Here is a 24,952-nt window from a genome sequence, read left to right on the forward strand (position 1 = left end):
GCGAATGCAAGGCAGACGCTTTGCCACTGAGCTACATCCCAGCCCATTTCTTTTCCATTCAGTAAATACCAAATGATATCTGTAAGTACTATTTGGATATCTTCTTTTCCTTCTTAAAATAAACTAAGGATTGAACATTAATATCATCATAACAAGTCATAAACTATAGACTTATCTATCAATAAAACAATGAAAATCTTTATTGATTAAAATAATATAGTTTCTAAAATTCATACTATTATATAATAAAGTTTCATTTCAATTTTTAATACTCACTAGAATAAACAGGAGATCCCAAGATGGGACCAACATTACTCGGAGTGGGGAGAGTAGCTGGAAATCTCATCTGTGCTTCACCTCCATACCTATTTGTATGAAAACAGAGGTTGAATTTATTCAGTGATCGATCGATCTATCTTAAAAGCTGGAATTGTTCCTACTCCCGCTTAGCTTCCAAATAAATGCTGAAGACTTTAATGCATGGTGCTGACAAGTGAATTATATTCCTAGGATACATAATAAATACTGATTTAGTAAATGTTGACATAAAACCAGGGACTCTGATAACTTCTAATATATCACTGGCAACACACAGAGTTTACTTAGTGAGCAAATGGCACTGTAATTTTCCTAACAGATTTTGGCTATTTTTTTTTTTTTTTTTTTTAAATCTCTTTGATGGCTGGAGTGTAGAGTATAGTTCAGCAACAGAGCACTTGCCTAGCATGTCTGAGGCCCTGGGTTCAATCCTCAGTACTTCAAATAAAAGTTAATAATAAAATCTCCTTTTTTTGTGGGGGTACTGGAGAACTAAACCCAGGGGCACTCTACCACTGAGTTAAATCCCACTTATTTTTATTTTTATTTTGATACAGGGTTTTGCTTAGTGGCTTAGGGCCTTACTAAGTTACTAAGGCTGGCCTCAAACTTGCAATTCTCCTGCCTCAGATTCTCAAGTTACTGGGATAACAGGCGAACACCACAACATCTGCCTAATAAAATCTCTTTTGAACCAAGTTTCCTTAATGTGATTCAGAACCCCATTCAGAACCAATTACACACATAAAGCAAAATTAGTAGTGTCTAAGGAAGTAAAAAAAAGATGAGGGAGTAAATGAGATACAACAGTGAAAAGACTAAACAAAGTTAGAGAACAAAATTCAGACAAAAAGTAATAATGTACAAATTAATCTATCCTATGAGCATGATAATCTTTCTAGATTTTTACCCTTTTGAAAATGAATTTTAGTAATTTCCCTATGTAGTCATTCAACTCTCTGGCGACGCCTTAAACTAGCACACTGGAAAAGTGACCATTTTAAAAAGTGGCCCAGTAGGAAAAAACCTGACATACCTGAAGAAAGCTCGTGTAGCCCAAGCAGATACTTCTCTATCACAGGCAGCAGTGGAGCAAGCAAGGATAAGGCAAGTTGCACAAGCCTGGTCTTCCTGTAGGAACAAAACAAAACCCCTATATTAAACAAATTTTGTTTACTGCTATATCTGTTGTTTCAATCTGTCCTTTGCACAAAGCAGGTGCTCCATAAATAATGGCTGACTGAATGAAATCAGCTGGTATTTAAAAAGAATCAAACACTACTCTTTTTACTTTCTTTCTTTCTTTCTTTCTTCCTTTCTTTCTTTTTTTTAGTACTGAGGATTCAACCCAGGGGAGCACTGCCATTGAGTCACATCCTCAGACCTTTTTCAGTTTTTGAGACAGGGTCTTGCTAAATTGCCAAGATTGGCCTTGAACTTGTGATTTTCCTGCCTCAGTGTCCCAAGTCACTGGGATTATAGGTGTGTGCCATGGCACCCAGCTAAGAGTTCACATTTATCAAGTCCACATCATGTGCCAGGCACTATTTTAAGAGTTTGGCATATGTTAGGCCTTATACCACATAATTTTAATAATGCATATTTTACATTTAAAAAAATTGAAACCTAGACAATTCGAGTATCTAATCACAGTTGTGGAGCTAAGTTTTTTTTTTTATGGGTACCTGGGATTGAACTCAGGAATACTTGACCACTGAGCCACATTGCCAGCCCCATTTTGTATGTGAGAGACAGGGTTTCACTGAGTTGTTTAGCACCTCACTTTTGCTGAAGCTGGCTTTGAACTCATGATCCTCCTGCCTCAGCCTCCCAAACTGCTGGGATTATGGGCGTGTGCCACTGTGCCCAGCAGAGCTAAGATTTTCAATAGGTGGTTTGTATGCAGGGTCTACATACTTAATTTTTTTTTTTTTTTTTGGATACTGGGCATTTAAGCCAAAGGTGCTTTACCATTGATATACATCCCTAACCCTTTTCATTTATGTCAGAGGCTTACTAAGTTGCTGAAGCCCTTGCTAAGTTGCTACGGCTAGCTCAAACTTGTGATTCTCCTGTCAGCCTCCTGAGTCACTGGGATTATAGGTATGTACCACTGTGCCCAGCTCTACACTTAATTTTGATCTGATGTTCGTGATTTTAAACTAAGCACTACCAGTTTGAATCTTATCAATTCTAGGTGTAGCTATGAAATACTAATGCCCCCACATTATCCCTTCAAATTTCTTCCTCAGATCATAAAGTGTGGATGCATGTGCATTCAAGCACATATCAGCCAATAAACGTACTGTCTCATGTTTTTCATAAAGAGTAATTATCATCTAACCTGAATATCAGACTCTTCTCTTTTTTTTGTGTGTGGGGGTATACCAGGGATTGAACTCAAGGGCATTCAACCACTGAGCCATATCCCCAGCCCCATTTTTGTATTTTATTTAGAGACAAGATCTCACTGCTTAGTGCCTCTCTAAATTGCTAAGGCTGGCTCTGAATTCATGATCCTCCTGTCTCAGCCTTTCCAGCCGCTGGGATTACAAGCGTGCACCACCATGCTCAGCCCTGAATATCACACAATTTTTAAGAGTACACTTTAATAAAAATTATCAAAATCAGAGAATAAAAATCTGAACGAAGTCTTATTCTACTATCAAAAGTCAGTATACATATACATTTATAATCATCACATTAAAAAAGTATATCAATAATTACCTGATGTAACTTAAAGAATCTTTCAATCTCTTCTCCATCTCCACCCACATTGCTCACAAGTAGGTGCCTCAGTTGATCTACAGGTCTTAGTTTATGAAACATAAGACTACCCTAAGAAATTTTAAAAAGGAAGAATTTGAGTAAACAGATTTAACAACCTTGGCCGGTAGCAACTGACTCTGCTAACCTTATTAAATCAAATGAAACAACAACAAAATAACTTCAAGAACACAAAATAAACTGGTCAAAAAGATCATCTACATTTCAATTACAAACCTAAACTAGATTGAAAAAACTGGTAAAAATATAGTGCCCCACTCATGCTGCCCCCCAAACCAGAGGATTAAAGATAGATTATCCATTAATTATGTTAGCACTATGGATATCCATTTGGATAAAAATGAAGCTGGATCCAAACTTAGGTCTTATACCAGGATAAATTACAAATAGATAAAAGATTTAAAGGATAAAATAAAACCATATTAATACTAGAAGAAAAACAGAAGCAACAAGATGTGAATTCTTTTATAACTCTGAGAGTAAGGAAGCTAAATGTGACATAAATTCTAGAAGATCTTCATTTTGATTATTTATAAACTTGTCTTTAAGGGAAAAATCTTAATGAACAAAGTCAAATGACAAATCAGGAAAAATACAACCCTGATTCATAAATTTCAATAATCTTCATTTTTTTTTTTTTTACATTTCAAAAGGGCAACTCAATAGAAATATAAGAATAGTAGTCCCTCCTTATCCTTACTCGATACATTCTAAGACTCCCAGTGGATGCCTGAAACTGTGGACTATACAAGCAATATGAAACCACGACAGTTGATCTGATAACAAAGATACCTACTCAGTAACTAACATGAAGATAGTATATAGTCTGGATACACTAGAGACAGGAATAATTCATATCCCATGTGGACTGAAGCCAGAAGGCACAAAATTTTATCCCGCTATTCTGAACAACATACAATTTAAAATTTGTGAATTATTTCGGAATTTTCTACTAATTTTCAGATTGCATTTGATTAGAGGACAATGGAAACCTGAGAAAGTGAAAATGCAGATCAGGGGCACTACTGCAGAGTAGGAACAGAGTGTTCACAGAAATTTTAAAAAAGTAAAATCTTACTCTTAATAAGAGGGTATTTTATAATGGGGGAGGTTATGAGGGAATAGGCATTCACAAATACCATTAGCAAATATATACAGAGAAATCTGTTAATATCTACTGAAACTATAAATACACACCCTCTATGACCAAGAATATACAACACTACTGCTTTACTCACACATATACAAAATTACATATGCATACAAAAAATGTAGCATTACTTTTAAAGGCAAAAGATAATCCACTAATAGGGGATTGGTCAAACATGGAATATCCACATAAAGAAATATCTTTCAAATATAAAACAATGAGAAAATATTTTATATATATTAATTTGGAAAGATTTCCATGTCATATTTTTGAAATATAAAAAACAAGGTACAGGACAGTCTATATTACATGCTACCAAGTATTTAGAAATGTATTTGCATTGTTTGTATATTTGTAATAAATCCCTGAAAGTATACATAGATATGAATAACACAGATACTTGGAGGAAAGGGCACTGGAGTAGGAGGGGGATTTTACTATATATATTTCTTGTGCTATACCACTTGAATTCTGTCAATGCATTAATTCAAATGTTAAAAATATCAAGAAAATGTTTTTTAATTAGGTGACAACTATAAGAAATATTCTTGGTTGTTAGTTTGAATGATATTGGCCAAATTATATTTTTATATCATTTGCATGTATGAATATGTAGTAACAATGTCATCATTATATACAACTATAAGGCTCCAATAACAAAAGTGGGGGAAAAAAAAGGAAAGTACAACTTTTTAAAAGAGTTCTTTTGGTGGTATATTTGGTATTCACAAACATTCTTTAAAATATAACCATTCCAAAGTGTTTAAGAAAATGACTCCACTAAGTAACTACTTCAGAATATTTGACAAAAACAGTAAACATCATTTCTCTTTTTTGTCTATACCACAGAGAATATGTGCATACCTGTGCTGAGAGGAGAACGAATTTCTTTGGAGGTAATATGTGTTGCTGTACAACAACTGGAGAGTCAGTTATTGGGATATGATCCTTATTTAAAGGTGTAATTATTTTATCTACTTTCAATTCATCTATTGCAGAAAGAGCCCAAGAATGACCATCAACACGGGTTGTCATCTATGTAAAACAAATACACTTTTTACAATCATATTTTAGTTATACAAACTGAAAGCTTCTGAAAATAAAATCTCTACAAAATGTCCTCAAAAGTATGTATTTAACTCTCTATTCTCCTATTCTTTTAATCAACAATCTTTTTTAAAATTATCTTTTCATACTAAAAGACAAATTCAAAGTTTTCTTAAGATGAACTGTAAATTCTATTTACTAGAATTATAATTCTCTCAACAACCAAAGAAAAACTATCTTTCACCAAATCTTCAGGATAGATTAATCTATACTAGTAGATTCAGTGCTTAGTTTTGCTGACGTGTAGATTCATTCTCTTCTGAATTTCTATTTTTGCTTTCTAAGGTAAGATTATTTATAATAAATTTCAAGCATACAAATATGTTGGAAATAAAGGAAATGTCCATATGCTCAGTATAAAGTTCCAATGATTATTACCAATTTGCCATATCTCCTTTCTCTCTATATATTTTTCTATGTATCTCTTTCTTTAATTGAACCATTGGAAAGTTATAGACATCATATGTCACCCCTAAATTCTTTCACATACAGATCCCCAAAATAAGAATGTTCTCTTACATAGCTATGATGGCATTATAACATTTACACATGTTAAAAATTTTCTAATATAATCCAATGCTTGGCCAATACAAAATTTGTAATTATCCCAATCTCTCTCTTCCTCTCTTTTTTCTTTTTTGGTATTGGGGATTGAATCTGGTGGTGTTCTACCACTGAGCCACATCTCCAGCCCTTTTTTATTTTGAGACAAGGTGTTGCTAAATTGCTGAGGTTAGAATTGAACTTGTGATACTCCTGCCTCAACCTCGCAAGTCACTGGGATTATAGGCATATGCCATGGTGCCCGGACCCAATATCTCTTATAATTGTTTTTATAAAACTTAAAAATTTCATCAAAGTTCACAAACTATATTTGATGGTTGTTTTTTTTCTTTTTAAATAAAAGTCCACATTTGTTTGAGAATAGCTCTTGTATGACACAAATAAAATGATACTTGCCTCTAAAAAACAAAAAGTTAACATTATTGAGTGTTTCTTATCTGCCAGGTATTTTGGGAGGTTTATGTATGTGAACTCATTTAATCCCATAATAGTTCCATAGGTAGGTAGGTATTATTATAAATATAAATTGCCAAAAACATAGAAAGTCCTATGCTGCACAGCTTAGAGGCAGTGAAGAGAGAATGCAAACCTAATCCTCCCACCCCTACCAGGACAAGTTTTATATCAGAGTTCCAAATTCTTCAATTTTATCATAGGACAAGGCTCATAGTAGATGCTTAGTAAAGTTTAAAGAATTAGAGAGAGAGAGAGAGAGAGAGAGACAGAGAGAGAGAGAGAGAGAAAGGAAGGCACTTGTTACATTCTTATACATCCTCCTTCCACCCCAGTTCCTTGAACCAGGTGAGAAACTTGGTAGAGCTAATTCAAACCACACTCTCATTCCTGAGAGCTGGTATTTCCTTCTCCTACTTACACACATTTTCCCACTCCTCACAAATTAAAAGGATCACATTTGAGAATTACCAGGAAATAGCCAGTGACAGCTAAAAATAAGTCTCTGAAGAGATGGCCATAAAGGCAAAGTATCAGACATTCACACCCTAGTGGGTTTTAAAATTTTTTTAATTTTTATTTTTTTGTGGTGCTAGAGATTGAAACCAGGGCCTTGTGTATGCTAGGCAAGCACTCTACCACTGAGCTAAACCTCTAACACCCCAATGGGATTTTTAATCTGGTTTGATAAATAGGGCTGGTCAATGGGGAAAGGATACCAAAAGGAGGAGGAGAGATGGTAGCCCCTCAGCTCATTATGGACAAGAGACTAAGATGGATGGCCCAGGTAGAACTACTGAGGCCCCTTACTCAGAATAACTATATCAACTTCATGGAAAATGTGGTTGTGTTCACAGGTAAACATTAGTATATATGAAGAAAAAAAAGGGGGGTAATAAAATAAAAAAAATGTTGGTAATTCTCTCTTATGAGGTTTAATTTGGCATTTGAAAATGTTTATAACTTAAAAAATCTAAAATTTGGGCAAAACTTCCAAGATAAAACTCTTTAAGTCATAACTCCAATGAATGTCCTTACAGTTAATATATAAACAACTAAAAATACAGCACATTTAAATGGGACAAAGACAATTTCAGAAAAAATACATTCATTTATTTTTAGGTACATTTGTTTTCAATATGATTTCTAACCAGATAGTATTATCAGAAGCAAATAACAACAAATCAGAAGATAAAGTTCTTTACCATATTATTCTTAACATACTCATTATATATGTGTTAGGGGTGTGGCTCAGTGTTAAAAGAACTTTACTAACATGTAGTGTACTGAGCGATCAAACACAGGGGGAAAAGAAACACACACATACACACCAACTTATATATATACATATATACACATTCATATAAATACATATACACATAAATATACAAATAAGTAGTTTCTTTAGAATTCTCTGGATAACTGGATAACTTACCTGGGTTTCCATCATTGGCTTCTGGAAAGGAAATGTATCATGGTTGACACACCATAAAACGTCATTATCCTCATTTTCTGAGGCTGCCATCAATAGAATACCTGAAAGTTTAATGTACAAAATTTTTTCATGATATCAAATAAAATGCATCCACAATAATCTTAATAATAACAATCACTAACATTAATATATGTTAATCTTTATAAGCAAACAAGTTACAAAGTAAGCAAATACAAAATCCTTGAAAGAAGGTAGAGTGGGTAAAGTGATACATGCCTGTAATCCCAGTGACTTGGGAGGCTGAGGAAGGAGGATCAAAATTCAAGGTCAGCTTTAACAACAAAGTGAGAGCCTCAAAATAAAAAATAAAAAGGGCTGAGGCCATGGCTCAGTGGTAGAGAGAGTACCCCTGGGTTCAATCCTCAGAACCATGAAAAAATAAATTAAAAAAAGAAGAGCAGGTAGAATTGTTAAGTAATCTCAATCTTATACTGCATTTCTTTCAGGTAAAAATTTACTTTTTTTCATGTTATAACATCTCTGAAGTAAAATAGTTTGTAATTGGTAGTTTTATCAATATAATTACTAATTTTATAAAAACTTAAGACGTTAACAAATGTGCCTCCAATCAATGGTATTTAACACACAATGAAATAACTTATGCACCTGTGAATTCAAACACACCATGAATAAGAGATGAATAAGAGAGGAATGTGCTAGTGCAATGTCAGAGATAACTGTGCTCTTAAAGCAGTATCTCAGCAAACCTAGATAATATTACAGTTTGATTTTAAAATATACTCTCCTATGCTCAATTCCATACTTTCCTGCTAATTTGCTCCTTTTACACTGATTTTGTGCTGTCAGTCTAGAATCCACTGGACAGTCTTAGCTGAGGGGTCACAATTAATTTGTAAAGTATATAACTGGAAAAGTAAAACATATAATAATAAAGATGCAACACGGGGGGGGGCTGAGGTTGTGCAACATGTTCTAAATGGATCTATAGATGAAACTATTAAAATCCCACCTGCTGGGTTATGGCTCAGTGGCAGAGCACTTGCCTAGCATGTTTGAGGCACTGAGTTTGATTCTCAGTACCACATATCATAAATAAAATAAAGGTCATTGGACTACTAAATATATATATATATATATATATATATAAAATATATATATATTAAGAAAAATTCCCAACTGCCTTTTTTACAGAAACTGACAGGTGTTCCTAAAATTCATATGGAAATGCAAGAAACTGAGAAAAGTCAAAAGAATCTTAAAAAAAAAAAAAAAATCAAAAGTTGCAAGAATGACAACAAATTCAAAATTAGTATAAAGCAGAAATAATCAAGACTGTATCACCAGATATATAAATGAGACAGAACAAAGTTCAGAACCCATATATTTATAGGAAACTCATCTGAGACAATGAATGGTACCAAGGCAACTCAATGATGAAAAACAGTCTTCTCCTAAACGATTAATGGCTTGAAAAACTGAAAATATACTTGCAAAAGAATGAAGTCCAACCCCGCAAAAGAATGAAGTCCAACCCCTTCCTTGGGGCTGGGGATAGAGTTCAGTGGTAAAGTACTTGCCTAGTAGGGGCCTGGGTTTGATCCCCAGCATCACACACAAAACAAATGAATTCTTCCTTCTGTGACATACAGAAATTAACTCAAAACAGATCAAAGACCACAATGTAAGAGTGAAACTATGGAGAAGAAAATAGGAGAAAATCTCTGTGACCCTAGATTAAGAAATAACTTCTTAGATAATGATAAGTATAATGACAAAAGAAAAAAAAATAAATGGGACTTCATCAAAATTTAAAACCTTTGAGCTGGGTACATGGTGCAAGCCTATAATCCCAGTGGCTCCGGAGGCTGAGGCAGGAGGATCAAGAGTTCAAAGCCAGCCCCAGGAACTTCTCGAGACCCTAAGCAACTTAGCAGGACCCTGACTCTAAATAAAATACAAAATAGGGCTGGGGATGTGGCTCAGTGGTCGGGTGCTCCTGAGTTCAATCCTCATATCAAAAAAAAAAAAAAAAAAAAAAAAAAAAAAGGCAGAGAGTCTGAATAGTTATTTCTCCAAATGAGACATACAGATGGGTAATAAAAATGTGAAATGATGGCTCAACATTATCAGACATCAAGAAAAACAAATCAAAATCACAACAGATAGATGCATCCAACAGGATAGAAATAAAAAGAAGACAAGTATCAGCAAGGTTGTGGTGAAGCCAGAACCATCATACAAGTGAGAATGTAAAATGGTTTATTTGCTTTGGAAAAAAGTCTCATGGTTCCTTAAATGTAAAACACATTACCATACGATTGGGCAATTCAAACCCTAGATATATACATATAAGAAATGAAAATATATGTTGATAAGAAAACTTGTACATATTTATAGTAGCAACATTCATAATAGTCAGAAATTATCAACAATACAAATGGCCACCAATTGATGAATAAAAAGTGATACATTGCCACAATAAAATATTATTCAGCAATAAAAGATGTACTGATATATCCTAAACCATGAATTAATCTGTATTATGTGAAAATCAAAGCCAATCATATATTGTATGATTCTACTTTTCTGAAATTTCTAAAACAGGCAAATTATTAAAAGGGGGAACTGGAATTAGGAATAACTACTGATAGATATGGGATTTTTTCCTGGGATGATAAAAGTTCTCAAGTGAGTAGTTATGGCTGTACTACTCTTAAATAAACTAAAAATGAATGAATTCTGCCAGATGCAGTGGTGCACTTCTATAATCCCAGTAACTCAGGAGGCAGAAGGATTGTAAGTTCAAGGCCAGCCTCAGCAACTTAGCAAAGCCCTAAGTAACTTAGTGAAACCCTGTCTCAAAATTAAAAGAAAAAAAAAAGGACTGGGGATGTAGCTCAGTGGTAAAATGCCCCTACAAGGAAAAAAAAAAAAGAAAGAATGAATTTTATAGTACGTCAATTATATCTCAATAAAAGCCATTACCTAAAAAGTTATAATAATACCTAATAGTGTACATTTGAAAAACTTCCATTTGAAAAGAAAAGTTTCATCTGGGTGTTGAATAGTAAATGTTGGAATAGATAGTATAATAAGCACAGAAAAGGCCTTAGAATGATTAGAAAATAAAAACAAATATATTAGAAATTTCAAAAATGAAAAAAAGTAAGTCCCAATGTTCCAAGTTTTGATGTTTAGTAACAGTAGGCACAGTAACAGTAAAGTTATTTATGTTTTCCTGATGAGTCTAAAAGAAGAGAATTCAGAGAGTCTATTACACTGGGTATAATACTAATTTTGACAAGTTGAGTTCACACGCAAACCCAATAACAGGCTAAAATTAAGACAAAAAGTACCATAAAACCTACAGTTTTTATGTACAAACCCACTGAAAATGGTTAAAATATAATATTAAAATAAAAAAAATGATTCTTGGAAAAAACCTAAAGCATTCCAAACTTTACTGAAAAATTTATTAATGTTATTTTCAAATGCCTCAAAATGTCTTATAATTTTAATTTTTAAGAACGCCATCTTAAATCTGATAGTATTTCAGAACGTACCTTTACTATAAAGAGCTTTATGTACTTTTGAAGGCTTTTCCACAGTTGAAGATGCTGAGAATCCAGGAGGTAAGCGAATGTGAACCAGTGTCAGTGTATTAGGCCGTGCTAATGGCTGTCTAAATGGACAAGTGCTGAAATATAACCTGATACCTGATGATGGGGTAAAATTATGCATCAATAACAGAAAATAAAAGAAACAAAGGTACATGTGTATTAAAGCAATTCCATATAGAAACACAGAACTGTTAAAATCAGAAATTACTTTCCTCATTGATCTTAAATTATTAATTGGACTACCAGCTGAAACAGATTTCTAAAAAAATATCACTCAGAATTGAGAAATGAATCAACACATTTCAGTGTGTTCACAACAAGCCAAGAAAGCCTGTGTTCCACTTCAGGCTATGACTAAGTGTGAACAACTTTAGCTTTCAGGTCTGGTTATACTTCTAAAAAATGAACAGACAGAATCAGAAGAAACTTCCACTTTTAAAAATTCTTAAATTTATGAATTTCAATATGACTTGAAAACATTTCTAATCATAAATTTCCAAATCTAAAAACCATCATACTAACAGCAACAGCAGATACAAAAATTTAAAAACCTACCTGCATGTGTGACAGCCAATAACTGACAGTCCAATGATTCAGAATTTTCAATCACTGCTATCTGAACAATTGGCTTAAAAACAGAACGATCAATGGTCCTAAAAATGAGGAGAAAAATAAACTTGTGTATTTCAAAAATGTGTCTGATTTATAAAATATAGTTTTCATCATTATATCCACATGTCTAAATATGCTAAACTAATTTAAATTAACCTCTTAGAAAAGTAATAAGACAGAAGCAAAAAACTCTTTTGACTATGCATTATTTAAGTGAATACTGTTAGGACTAACTCTTTTCAAACAAAGATTGGAAGAAAAAGGCTAACACCACTGGGTGAATGGTTCCTGGGGAACAAAGAGTGCTCAAATTACCATTGTAATAAAGTAAAAGGGAAAAATGAATTTTTGTAATTAAGAGATTCGTGAGTTGTGGGGTTTTATTGTTTTGTTTTGTTTTTTTAACCAAATGGAGCTCTACCACCAAGTTATATTCCTGGCTCTTCTTTTTCTTTCTTTCTTTTTTCTTTTTTTTTAACTTTTGACACAGGGTCTAAATTGGTCAGGCTGGCCCTTAACTTGAGATATTCCTCCTCCTACTAGGTCACTGGGATCACAAGTGTGTGCCACCATACCTAGATGTAATGAAGAAATTTGTAAGTTCACATCAACTGTGTAGTAAGTGCCTAAAAAATTTATTACTAAAAATCTAATTGTAGGGAAAAAAAACAAAGTCAGAAATAGGTACATGATAAAGAACTCCTGTCTCTCCCTCCCAAATGTCAACATTATAAAAAAGGCAAGAAGGGAGCGCTCTATATTAAAACCACCCATGCAATTCAAAAATTCCAACTGAAGAATTTGAAAAGAACAACTACAGAAATTTGGGGACAATTTTAATATGAACCATATGATTATAGTTAAAACACAAGATATTACAAAATTACTATTAATTATCTTAGATATAGTAATTGTACTGATGGTTACATTTGAGGCTTACAGAGAAGAAGGAAGCTAAAGAACTTTGAAAGGTATTATGCCTGGAATCTACTTGCTAATGATTCATTAATAAAGAGTGAGCAAATGAGGCAAAATGTTAACAACTGGGGAATTTAGAGAGTAAGTTTATCAGTTTTTGCCATATTTTTATTTAAAATTTTCTGTGGATTTGGAAAAATTTCCAAAGAAAATTAGGGGTGGTCTCAAAGTTGACAAGGTTGGCCTCAAACTCATGATCCTCCTGCTGGGATTATCGGCACGCATCACCATATCCAACTTCCTTCAACATTTATGTTTTAGATATGTTTTGAAAGAATAATATTAGTATACTACTCCACATAAATATGTTATTATGTCTGCCAACAAATGACATATTACCTTGCAATGTTTCCAGCAGCAGACACAATAGCATTCTGGGAAACTGAGGCCACTCTACTCATTCCCTGTCCATCTTGGCCCAAGTCATAAACCTATGAATAAAAAAATTACTCTCACTTAAACGTAATTATATACTGTATATATTTTGTTAGATAAACTTTTCCCTTTTAGGGATCCTCCAATTTTGTTACTTAATACGGATATGGTAATGTTCATAGACTTAAAAACTCATAAAAAGAGGCCCTAAGAAGCAGTTTTAATGTTTTTTTGTTTTTTGTTTTTTAATTTTTTAATCAGAGAAATGCAAACCAAAACTATACTAAGACTGCATCTCACTCCAATTAGAATGGTAATTATCAAGAATACAAACAGTAATAAATGCTGGAGAGTATTCGGGAAAAAGGTACACTCGAACATTGGTGGTGGGACTGCACCACTCTGGAAAGCAGCATGGAGATTTCTCAAAAAACTAGGAATAGAACCTCCATGTGACCCAGTTATCCCACTCCTTGCTATTTATCCAAAAGAATTAAAATCACCATACTATAGTAATACAGTCACCCAATGTTTACAGCAGCACAATTCATAATAGCTAATTTATGAAATTAACCCAGATGCCTATCAATGGATAAATAGATTAAGAAATTGTGGTATATATACACGATAAGAGTTTTTAGTCAGTCATAAAGAATAATGAAACTGGCATTTGCTGGTTAACAGATGGAAACAGAGAACATCACGCTAAGTGAAATATGCCAATAATAGAAAATCAAGGGTCCAATGTTTTCTCTTATTGTGGAAGTCAAAGTAAAATAAAGGAAAGGAGGAGAGGACTGGATATCAAGAAGATATAGTGAAGATTAGTAGAGTAGAAGAAGGAGATTGAGAGGGAGAGAGACAAGAAAGGAAAGGGGAAGAAACGCATTATGAATTTTTAAAAAATCAAGCTATATGCATATAAGAATATACCACAGGGAATTTCACCTTTATGTATAAGTAGAAAGACCAATCATAAATACTAAATAGATGAGAGTAAGATCAGTAGACTAAAGGAAGAGAATGGGGGAAGGCAGGAGAGAAGGAAGTGGGGGAACATGAACCAAAATAAAATTCCATGCATATACAAATTTGTCGAGATGAACCCAACTACTACATATATCTATAATGCTCTAATAAAACACACACACACACCCCCCCCACACACACACACAGTTAACAGAAAAAGTTAAAGTAACTAAATCTTTTCTACTCTTAAACGGTAGCATAACATGAATACTTACCTGTATTACTCCTTTCTCTGATCGTGTATATAAGATATTTCTAGAATTATCAATTGCAATTTGAACAATAGGGTCTAAAGGCAGAAAAGAAAAGAAGAAAAAAACCCCAACAATTAACCAACTGACACAGCAGCCATGTACAACAAGTTTAAACTGCTGAATTAGATAGAACTCTCCATTCAGGGGCTTTCATTTCTCTTGGTTGGGAGTTAAATCCCAGGATACGTAAATGCATAAGTACCAAATCAGGAAGCATTTAGATCAGACAACAGATGTCAAATACTATGACAAGGTAAGAACATCACAGAAAACTTACTCTAATTTTTTTTTTTTTTTTCTTTTTTTGGCTACTGGGGATGGAACCAGGGCACTTTACCATTTAGCTAATATTCCCAGTCCTTTATATTTTGTGGTAAGGTCTCACTAAGTTGATGAGGCTGGCTTCGAACTTACAATTGTCCTGCCTGAGCCTCCTGAGCAACTGGGCTGTGTCACCATGCCTGTCTCTAAATGAATTTTAAAGAAAACAAAATACAATTTCTACAATATTTCTTCATTCAACAATATTTAATGTTTATTATATGCTAGAAACACAGAGACTAATTTATATTATTCTTTTCAGAAAACTTCCAATTTAATAATTAATTATGCGAAGGGGACACATTATTAGGACATTTTAGTCAACAATGGATCATACATGTATAAAGTGATCCCATAAAATTATTATCACCTCATGGATGTTGTAGGCATCTTAGTTTCTATAAATACAGTCTATGATGTTAGCACAATGACAAAATTATCTAACAAGGCATTTCTCAGAACACATCCCTAACATTAAGCAAAGCATGACTAAAAATTCAGACATTTAAGGTATATTTATCTTATTTCACCAAAGCAATTAAAATCATTTCCTCTGTTTAAACCCCTCAGTTTATTAAAATATATATATATATATATTTTATGCTTGAAATTTATTATAGATGGCAAAACAGGTATTAGATGTCTGAATCAATTGATCAATCTCTCTCACACATACACCCACACACCTACCCACACATTTTAAATGTTTAAATATGCAGAGCTACTTTGGACACATTTTTCATGATTCTATGTGTATAAGAAATAAATAATTTGAAAATAAAACACATTCTTTTTCTACATTTTTCTAATCCCTTTCTTTTAAAACATCTTATGAACATAATAAATGCTATTTAAAGTAACCAAGTATGTTAATTAAGAATGAGGAGCTGGAATTGTGGCTTAGTAGTAGCACACGTGCCTAGCACACGTGAGATACTGGGTTTGATCCTCACATAAAAATAAATAAGGGTATTATGTCCATCTACAACATAAAAATAAATAAATAAGGGTATTATGTCCATCTACAAGTAAAATATATATATGAAAGAATGAGAGTGCTTGCTTCAGGAGGACATATACTAAAATTGAAATGATACAGAGAACATTGGCATGGCACCTGTACAAGGATGACACGCAAATTCACGAAGCATTCTATATTTTGGGGGAATGACAGTGGAATAAGATAGACATTATTATGCTCTATGCATGTATGACTACACTACCAATGTGACTCTACCATATTGGTGAAAGGAAGAAGTTGTGCTCCATTTGTGTACAATGTGTCAAAATGCATTATACTGTCATGCATAACTAATTAGAACAAATTAAGGGGGAAAAAAAAAAGAGAATGACAATGTCTGAAGAAAATGTTAAGTAAACAACATATTAAAAATTTGTTTTGGGCTGGAGTTGTGGCTCAGTGGGTAGAGCACTTGCCTAGCATGTATGAAGAAATGGGTTCAATACCCAGCAACACATAAAAAAACTAAACAAACAAAATAAAGGTATTGTGTCCATCTACAATTAAATTTTTTTTTAAAAATTTTGTTTTATTTGCCAAATTTGTTTCCTACTTACCATCTTCTGAGAATGTAAATTGTAGCAAGGAAGGAACAAGGAAAGAAAGTGAGCTCTTTGAGTGGTTTATCTTCCTACATCTTTGACTAAACCAACCTGCTTCTGCCTTAAAAGAAAAAAAAAAAGAAGACTGATAAAGGTGTGTAACAATTGCTGTATACTCAAGTCTTCATGTACCAAGTACTGCAAATGAAGTGAGATCTGTCATTCAAAACTAACTATTGACGTTAGTCCTATAATTAAAAATATCTACCAAATAAACTTTCAAGACATTATTGACAAGTCGAATGAGAAAATATAATCTAATAAAACCACACGTTTTTATTAGATTATATTAGTTTTAATAAAAACACTATATGCCAGGTGCAGTGGCACACACCTGCAATCCCGGTGGTTCAGAGGCTGAGACAGGAGGATCACGAGTTCAAAGCCAGTCTCAGCAATGGCAATTGCTAAGCAACTCATCAAGACCCTGTCTCTAAATAAAGTACAAAACAGGGATGGGGATGTGGCTCAGGAGTTGAGTGTTCCAGAGTTCAATCCCCAGGACACCATCTGCCCGCCCCCCACCGCCACCCCGCCAAAAAAAGTACACTTTTTATTTACTAGAAATCACACACATAAGCACGCATGCTTATATAAATACTATATACACACATATATTATTGTATGTATCATGTTCTACAAAGACATACACACTAGAGACCCTGGGTCCAATTTTTCTTATAAGAAATAGAACTAATAAATTTTTTTGACTTTGGGAAAAGAGCTGGGTTTTACAAATACAGAGTAGAGATAGAAGACTATAGCTTTAGTTGTATGCTTGAATATTTTCCACCAGAATATTAGAAAATTAAAAGCTTATCTTTCCCTACTTCATCAAGAGGGAGGGGAAAAAACAGAATGTTTATAAATGTCAAACTTACTTGGTATGCTACTTCATATAAACAGCCATCCTTTCCAGCCAAGAAAATTCTGCCATTATCAGTTGATGTTATTGTTAAAAGGTAAGTATTATCAGTGGGAAGAGAATATAAAGGATCTGGAAGCAACTGCATTCCGCCAGACATACTATCATTAAGAATCCCAGAACCTATTTTTTTTTTTTTTTTTAAAGAAAAAGTACAAGAATCAGTTTATTAGTTTAATTTTAAAATGATCTTTACATTATTTTCAAAATTATTTTATTACTGAATTCTTATTAATATACCCCAAAGCTTCTATAGTATACATTTTAAAATTACTATAAAGTGTGATACCAATAATTTGATAAATTCAAATAAATAAAAGCTAAATATACATACATATTATGTAGTAAAATATCAGGCAAAAAGCTAATCCAAATTATTAAATTTTGGCAAAGATTATAAGGATTTGGCAGTAATAATCATTAATTTGACTCACTGGAATTCAACATTTTACCCAGATTGATTTTTAATTATTATATTAATTGACCAATGTATTGCCATTTTAAGAACCAAAATATGGATTACTATACCTGTCTGCAAATTGGCATAACTGAGTCCAAGAATTACTATATCCACGGGGGTTGCCAAAACCAAGAGGTGTCGTATATGAGGCTGAAAGATGCCTAAGGTAAGGTAGATACAGGAAAGAAATTATTTGCATGTAAGCATTTATAGAATATGGTTTTACCTTTAAAATGAGTTACTAGTTAAATAGCAAATTAAAAAATCTGAATCTAGCCAGGCATAGTGGTAAATGCCTGTAATCCCAGAAGCTCAGGGGGGCTGAGGCAGGAGGCTCACAAGTTCAAACCCAGCCTCAGCAACTTAGCAAAATGTTAAACAACTCAGTGAAATCCTGTCTCTAATAAAATATAAAGAAAGGGCTGGGGATGTGGCTTGGCAGTTAACACCCCTGGGTTTGATCCCTGGTACAAAAAAAAAAAAAAAAATCTAAATCCAGTTAATTCTGGTGTTAAAATATTACTATGCTTGATCATTTAAATCAATAAATAGTAGTCGAAAAGAACTACCTTAGGAAACATTGAGTTCAATATTTAATGATATTTAAAAGCAGTGTTACAATACAAAATAGTTCAGGTTTATTTACCTTTGTTCATTTATTTTGCAGTACTAGTGACTGAACCAAGGGGTATACTACCACTAAGCTATATCCTCCATCCTTTTTATTTTTGACAAGGTCTCACTAAGTTGCTGAGGTCTCAAACTTGAGATCTCTTGCTTCAGCCTTCTAAGTAGCTGGGATATCAGGTGAGAGACACAATGCCCTGCTTATAACACATTTTTTGAGAGAGTTATCGATACTTTTTAGTAGCAAAGCTCATAATAGTTGTTTAATCATCAAAGATAACACATTTGTCTCAAATTAAAGACTGCCACAATTTCAATTGTGTAAAATAACATTCTAGTTATCTGTTTTAGATGGATAATTTGTGTGTATTACAGCAGAGGGCAGAAATGGTCATTAACTTTAAAAAAAAATGTACATTTTTATAACTTTATTTTTTTATATGGTGCTGAGGATCAAACCCAGTGCCTCACCCTGCTAGGCAAGCACTCTACCACAGAGCTACAGCCCCAGTCCTATCATTGACTTTTATATGAAAAAACTTTTAAATGAAGAAATAGGACATAGATAAAGACATCAGGATAAAGACTGTTCAGACTCTATGTAAGGGGAAATACATTTCCAATAATGCAATCAAATAAACAATGTACAAAAATGCATGTTTCTACTTATATGAATAGTTATAATTTCAAAATGGCTACAATCTTAAAAAATTTTTATTTAGGCCTTGCCAAGAAGTAAATTTTGCCTAATGCTATCTCTTGCTGGAGGGTGCATTCATGGATATATATTAAAGTTAAATCAAATTATTGTTTATCAGTATCCTAGATAGAAGATTTGGTATTACAAAACTGATAGTATTAAGTTACACAATGCTTTCAATTTCTCTAAGGTTTATTCTGAACTTTGTTCTTACTTCTACGGGCTGTCAAGACCAAATAAGCAAAATAAAGTTCAAGAATATATACTTTAACATTTAGAAGATAAGAATAAGGGGCTAGGGATGTAACTCAATGATAGAGGGCAATCCCAGCACTATTAAAAAAGAGAGAAAGAGAGAGACTTACATCACGAAAGTAAATAAACAGTTAAATATTCCTAATCATTTTCTATTCATATTTCTAATTACATGTAATTCAGAATAAAACTTCAATGGTAAATTAAAATATTTTAAATGTATTATTTGGTCCTAAAACATTCATAGTCTATATATATACAAACATAAGTTCATCTCTTATATTTTTATTGCTTACCAGCTTTTGGTTTCACAAGTCCCACAGCGAGGATTGTCTCACTAAGTCCATCAAAATAGGCAAGGTCTCCTCTGTCAATAATCGAAGAAAAACATGTTATATGTACAAAGAAAACACAGTCTTATTTTATAGCTCTTTATTGTTGAATAAATTTAGACATAGAATATAATAAAAAAAAATAAACCAGCAAACAAAACTAGTTCGGTCCCAAGATTTAGGGACACAGACCTGCCTAAGGCTAAGCCTGAAATGGGAAAACTATACCACATTGCAAATCTCTCTCCAACAAGGCTTCAAACATTTATTATCATCAATCTATTGCTAAGGCAGGGGAAAGAGTGCAGAGAGGACTCTCTTAGAAGGGGTTCACAGGGAAAGCCTAATGATGAGGGTAGAACAGGAATATTGAGGGAATAAAAAATCTCCAGTAACCCAACCTGCAACCTAAATCTAAGAGAATCTAGTACCTGTAGTACTCTGAGAGTAACTACAGCCACACACAAAAGCCAAATGCAGTCGTTTCCTTGTTGGAAAAAGCCAACTTTAAACTGGGCACACTTGTAATTCCAGCAGCTTGGGAGGCTAAAGCAGGAGGAGTGCGAGTTAAAAGCCAGCTGTAGCAATTTAGTGAGGTCCTATGCAACTTAGCAAGACCCTGTCTAGAAAAAGATGGTGATGTGGTTTAGTGGTTAAGAGCCCTTGGGTTGTTCAATCCCTGGTATCAAAAAAAAAAAAAAAAAAAAAAAAAAAAAAAAAAAATCCTTCCACAATAAAGGCCTTCTTACCATACCTCAGCAAGAGAAGAGGCACATCCATTTATAAAGACAACTTCACACAGTATCTACTGTTCTTCTTCTTCTTTTTTGGGGGGGTGGTGGTGCTGGGGATTAGAACCCAGGGCCTTGTGCATATAAATTGAGCTATATCCCCAACCCCAGTATCTACTGTTCTATGTGTGATATCTGGCTTTCAGTTAAACAAATGAGGTACAAAAAGCAGGAGAAAGAAAGAAAATCCAACTGTCAAGAAACAAAGTAATCAACAGAAGCAGACAGCTATAAATCTAAAGTATCAGACAAGGAATTTAAAGTAACTATAACCAATACAATACAGGCTGTAATGGAAAATTTTCTAATGTACAAAATGCATAAATGAGTAAAGTACTTCAACATAGGGCTAAGGACGTACCTGAGAGGTAGAGTACTTGCCTAGCACGTACAAGATACTAGATTCAATCACCAGCCACAAACACACACACACACACACACACACACACTCACTCAGAATTTTAGCAGAGATGAAAATTATAAGAAGCCATAAAATTTTAATTTATTAAAAAGAAATTTTAAAAACACAGCTCAGGGCTGGGGCTGTAGCTCAGTGGGAGAATGTTTGCCTAGCGAATGTGAGGTGTGAGGCACTGGGTTCAATCCTTAGCACCACATAAATAGAAATAAAAGAAAGGCATTCTGTCCATCTATAATTATAAAAAAATAAATAAATAAAAAAGCACAGTGCAGCAGGAGGCTGAGGCAGGAGAATCACAAGCTCAAAGCCAGCATCAGCAACTTAGTGAAGCCCTAAGAAATATTTACAGGGCTGGGAATGTGGCTCAAGCGGTAGCGCGCTCGCCTGGCATGCGTGCGGCCCGGGTTCGATCCTCAGCACCACATACAAACAAAGATGTTGTGTCCGCCGATAACTAAAAAATAAATATTAAAATTCTCTTTCTCTCTCCCCCTCTCTCACTCTCTCTTTAAAAAAAAAAAAAAAAGAAAAAAAAAAAAAAAAAAAACAAAAAAAAAAAGAAATATTTACAGACAACAACTAAAAAAAAAAAAAAAAGCTTTCTTTCCCCTCTTCCTTCCTTCCTTTCTTAATTAGAGCTTTATAGTTATACAAAGGAGTTGGGTTCGTTTTGACAAAAACATACATGCATAGAATTTTACTTCAATCCCTGTTCTTCCCATTTTTTCTCACCTCCTCCCTCTTGCTATTGTCCTTCCTCTACTTACTGATCTTCCTTTTGCTCATTTATTTATTTATTGGCACTTTCTACATATACATAAAAGTGAAGTTCATTGTTATATATTCATATATGCATATAATACAATTTTGTTAAATTTATTCCACATTTCCTCCCCTTACGTGTCCTCCCTCCCTCGCTCTTTGATTTTCTTCTACTACTCTATTGATATTCCCTGTAGGTTTATGATATCAGGTTCCCCCTACCACCTTTTTGTTTATTTTGCTCTACTTTCCACAGAGGAGAGAAAACATTCAACCCTTGATTTTTTGAGATTGGCATATTTCACTTAGAATGAAGTTCTCCATTTCCATCCATTTGTCAGCAAAGGCCATAATTTCATTCTTCCTTATGGCTGAGTAAAACTCCATAGTGTATATATAACATTTTCTTGACCCATTCATCTACTGATGTCTTGCCCCCCTTTCTATGTAAAGACAAAGGAAGATGACTACCTATGTACTGGGAAGTGAACCCTTATCAGACACTGCATCTACTGGTGCCTTGACCTTAAACCTCCAAAAAAATATGAGAAATAAATCTGTGTCAATTGTAAGTTTCCCGGTATTCTGTAATAGTGACTCAAACTAAGACACAAAGGAAAGTTTGGCTTTTTGTTCCATGTGGACTGGGACCACATTAACAATTCAATAAATATTTATTAAATAAATGTTAGCTGTTAATCAAAATGCAAGTATTTTATTAAAGTAAAAATCTTTTTAAATAAAATGATTATTCTCACGCTGAATTATCCTGCAGTTTTTCTGCACTGGGTTTTCTCATACACATACCTAAACAAAAAGGTCTAATTCTTTAGTAAAAAAAATGAATATGGGGCTGGGGATGTGGCTCAAGCGGTAGCGCGCTCGACTGGCATGCGTGTGGCCTGGGTTCGATCCTCAGCACCACATACAAACAAAGATGTTGTGCCTGCTGAAAAACTAAAAAATAAATATTTAAAAAAAAAAATGAATATGTTCTGGTAACAACATAGGAGCAACATTCAGGGTACAAAAAGAACAATCACAAGCGCTCTATTGTGGCTATAACATTTCAATATAAAAATAGTTATGGAAACTTGTAGTTTAAAACCTAGTTTCAATTAAGCTACAAGTTGACAGACGGTGTCGATTTTGATTCAATGACATGGGATCTTTTTTACACATTTTTTTTTCTTAATACTTTTTTAGTTGTTGATAGACCTTTGTTTTATTTATTTATATGTGGTGCTGAGAATTGAATCCTGTGCCTCAACACATGCCAGGCAAGTGCCCTATTGCTGAGCCACAGACCCAGCGGAATGCATGTGTTTTGTTCTTAGAAGAAACATTAATTATTCAGGGGCAAGACTGAACTACACAGGCCTTCCTATGGTTATCCCACACCTCAGTTAAGGATAATGATGAAGAAGTGGAAGCAAAACAAAATTTATTTGTAAAAGGCCAAGAGGGAGATCAACATGCTTTATTTAAGTTCAGATTGCCTTGGGCCTTCACTGAGACTTTATTATATATATTTAATTTGCACACAAAATCAAGACTACAAAATGACAACAGAACTTTTCTTTATCCTGGTATGGGATTGAAACCAGCAATATTTACCCACTGAGTCACATCTCCAACCCCTTTTCAAAATTTTTTATTTTGAGACAGTGTCTCACTAAATTGCTTTGGGCCTCACTAAGTTGCTTCATCTGGCTTTGAACTTGTGATCCTCCTGCTTTAGAATCCCAAGCTGCTGATATTACAGGAACATGCCACCACACTGGCCAAAATGTTTAAGTCACTTCAATAAGTTATCAGATGCCCACACTTCATAGAAATACTAGGAAAACAGGGGTCTTTCAAACTGTCAAATCAATTCTCAAAAAATTACCAATATACTATATTTACTACAGGTTAAGAGCTAGAAACCTAGAACCTGCTATCCAAGCGTGGTACTTAGGGTTGGGGATGTAGCTCAGTGCTAAAGGTTACCTAGCACATGCAAGGCCCTTAGTTCAATCCCCAGCACTGGGGAAAAAAAAAAAAAAAAAGTAGTATTTAAGACTAGAAGCATCACCTGGGAGCTTGTTATAAATGAAAATTCTTGGGCCTAATTCAGAACTCCTAAAACAGAATTCATATTTTAACATCCACAATGATTGGTATGCACGTCAAGAAACACTGACCCAGATACCACATGAGAAAAGATAAACTAGGAAGTTTCTGATGAGTAGAACACTAGCTGCAATAAGCAATAAAGGTTATTTGAATTCTAGTCACACCAAAGCAAACAAAACTTTAAATACATACCCATCCTCATAGTTCCACATGAATATGTCGCTGTCAATTGTTAGCCAAGCTCTGCTGATGGCAGGAAAAACTCCCATCATGCAGTTACACTGCATATCTGATATAGTATGAATGTAAGGTAGAAAGAGTTCAATTTCATTTCTCTTCAATTTGTTTCAATAGCTTTTTTTTAAAATACTTTTTTTAGTTGTAATTGGACACAATGCCTTTTTTTTTTTTTTTTTTTAATTGTTATGTGGTGCTGAAGATCGAAGCCAGCGCCTTCACGTGTTAGGCAAGTGCTCTACCACTGAGCCACAATCCCAGCCCCACTGATTCAATAGTTTTTGACGTAAAGTTTACGATTAAAAAAATCATGATATGGGAACTGGTGACATACCTGAGGGGAAAAGCTCTTGACTACCATATGTAAGGCCCAGGGTTCTGCTCATTTTTAATATGAAGAACAAACTACCCATGTATTTAAATGTATTTTAAATAAAACTCTTAAATGAACTTATATGCAATATTAATTCAAACCCAAATCAAGAATTATAATATTGAGGGCTGGGGTGCTAGTGGTAGAGTGCTCGCCAGCATGCACGAGGCACTGGGTTCGATCCTCAACACCACATAAATGTAAAATAAAGATATTGTGTCCACCTAAAACTAAAAAATAAATATTTTTAAAAAAGAATTATAATAACAAAAACACCAATTTTAACATTTTTTCAAATAGTTAA

At 33.8% G+C, this 24,952-nt stretch overlaps 1 protein-coding gene and 1 non-coding gene across 3 annotated transcripts in view; one reads left to right on the forward strand and one right to left on the reverse strand.

The window, feature by feature from the left end:
- The window catches only part of Nup155 (nucleoporin 155), a 58,443-nt gene that overhangs the window by 30,560 nt on the left and 2,931 nt on the right, over positions 1–24,952 (reverse strand). For both annotated transcript variants that reach the window (XM_076857387.2, XM_076857388.2), the window contains exons 3-16: positions 24,231–24,327; positions 19,911–19,981; positions 18,101–18,193; positions 17,529–17,695; positions 16,603–16,708; positions 14,665–14,738; positions 13,385–13,476; positions 12,011–12,108; positions 11,399–11,551; positions 7,815–7,915; positions 5,120–5,290; positions 3,046–3,156; positions 1,355–1,449; positions 277–365 (exon numbers count right to left, since the gene is read on the reverse strand). In XM_076857387.2, coding sequence (XP_076713502.1) covers positions 277–365; positions 1,355–1,449; positions 3,046–3,156; positions 5,120–5,290; positions 7,815–7,915; positions 11,399–11,551; positions 12,011–12,108; positions 13,385–13,476; positions 14,665–14,738; positions 16,603–16,708; positions 17,529–17,695; positions 18,101–18,193; positions 19,911–19,981; positions 24,231–24,327 — 1,518 coding nt within the window. The remainder of the gene's footprint in view (positions 1–276; positions 366–1,354; positions 1,450–3,045; positions 3,157–5,119; positions 5,291–7,814; positions 7,916–11,398; positions 11,552–12,010; positions 12,109–13,384; positions 13,477–14,664; positions 14,739–16,602; positions 16,709–17,528; positions 17,696–18,100; positions 18,194–19,910; positions 19,982–24,230; positions 24,328–24,952) is intronic.
- LOC143400631 (U6 spliceosomal RNA) lies at positions 16,080–16,186 on the forward strand. The gene has a single exon (XR_013091529.1). It is a non-coding gene; the product is annotated as a U6 spliceosomal RNA (small nuclear RNA).

Source organism: Callospermophilus lateralis, chromosome 5 (genome assembly GCF_048772815.1).
Source record: "Callospermophilus lateralis isolate mCalLat2 chromosome 5, mCalLat2.hap1, whole genome shotgun sequence".
Taxonomy (NCBI): Eukaryota; Metazoa; Chordata; class Mammalia; order Rodentia; family Sciuridae; genus Callospermophilus; species Callospermophilus lateralis.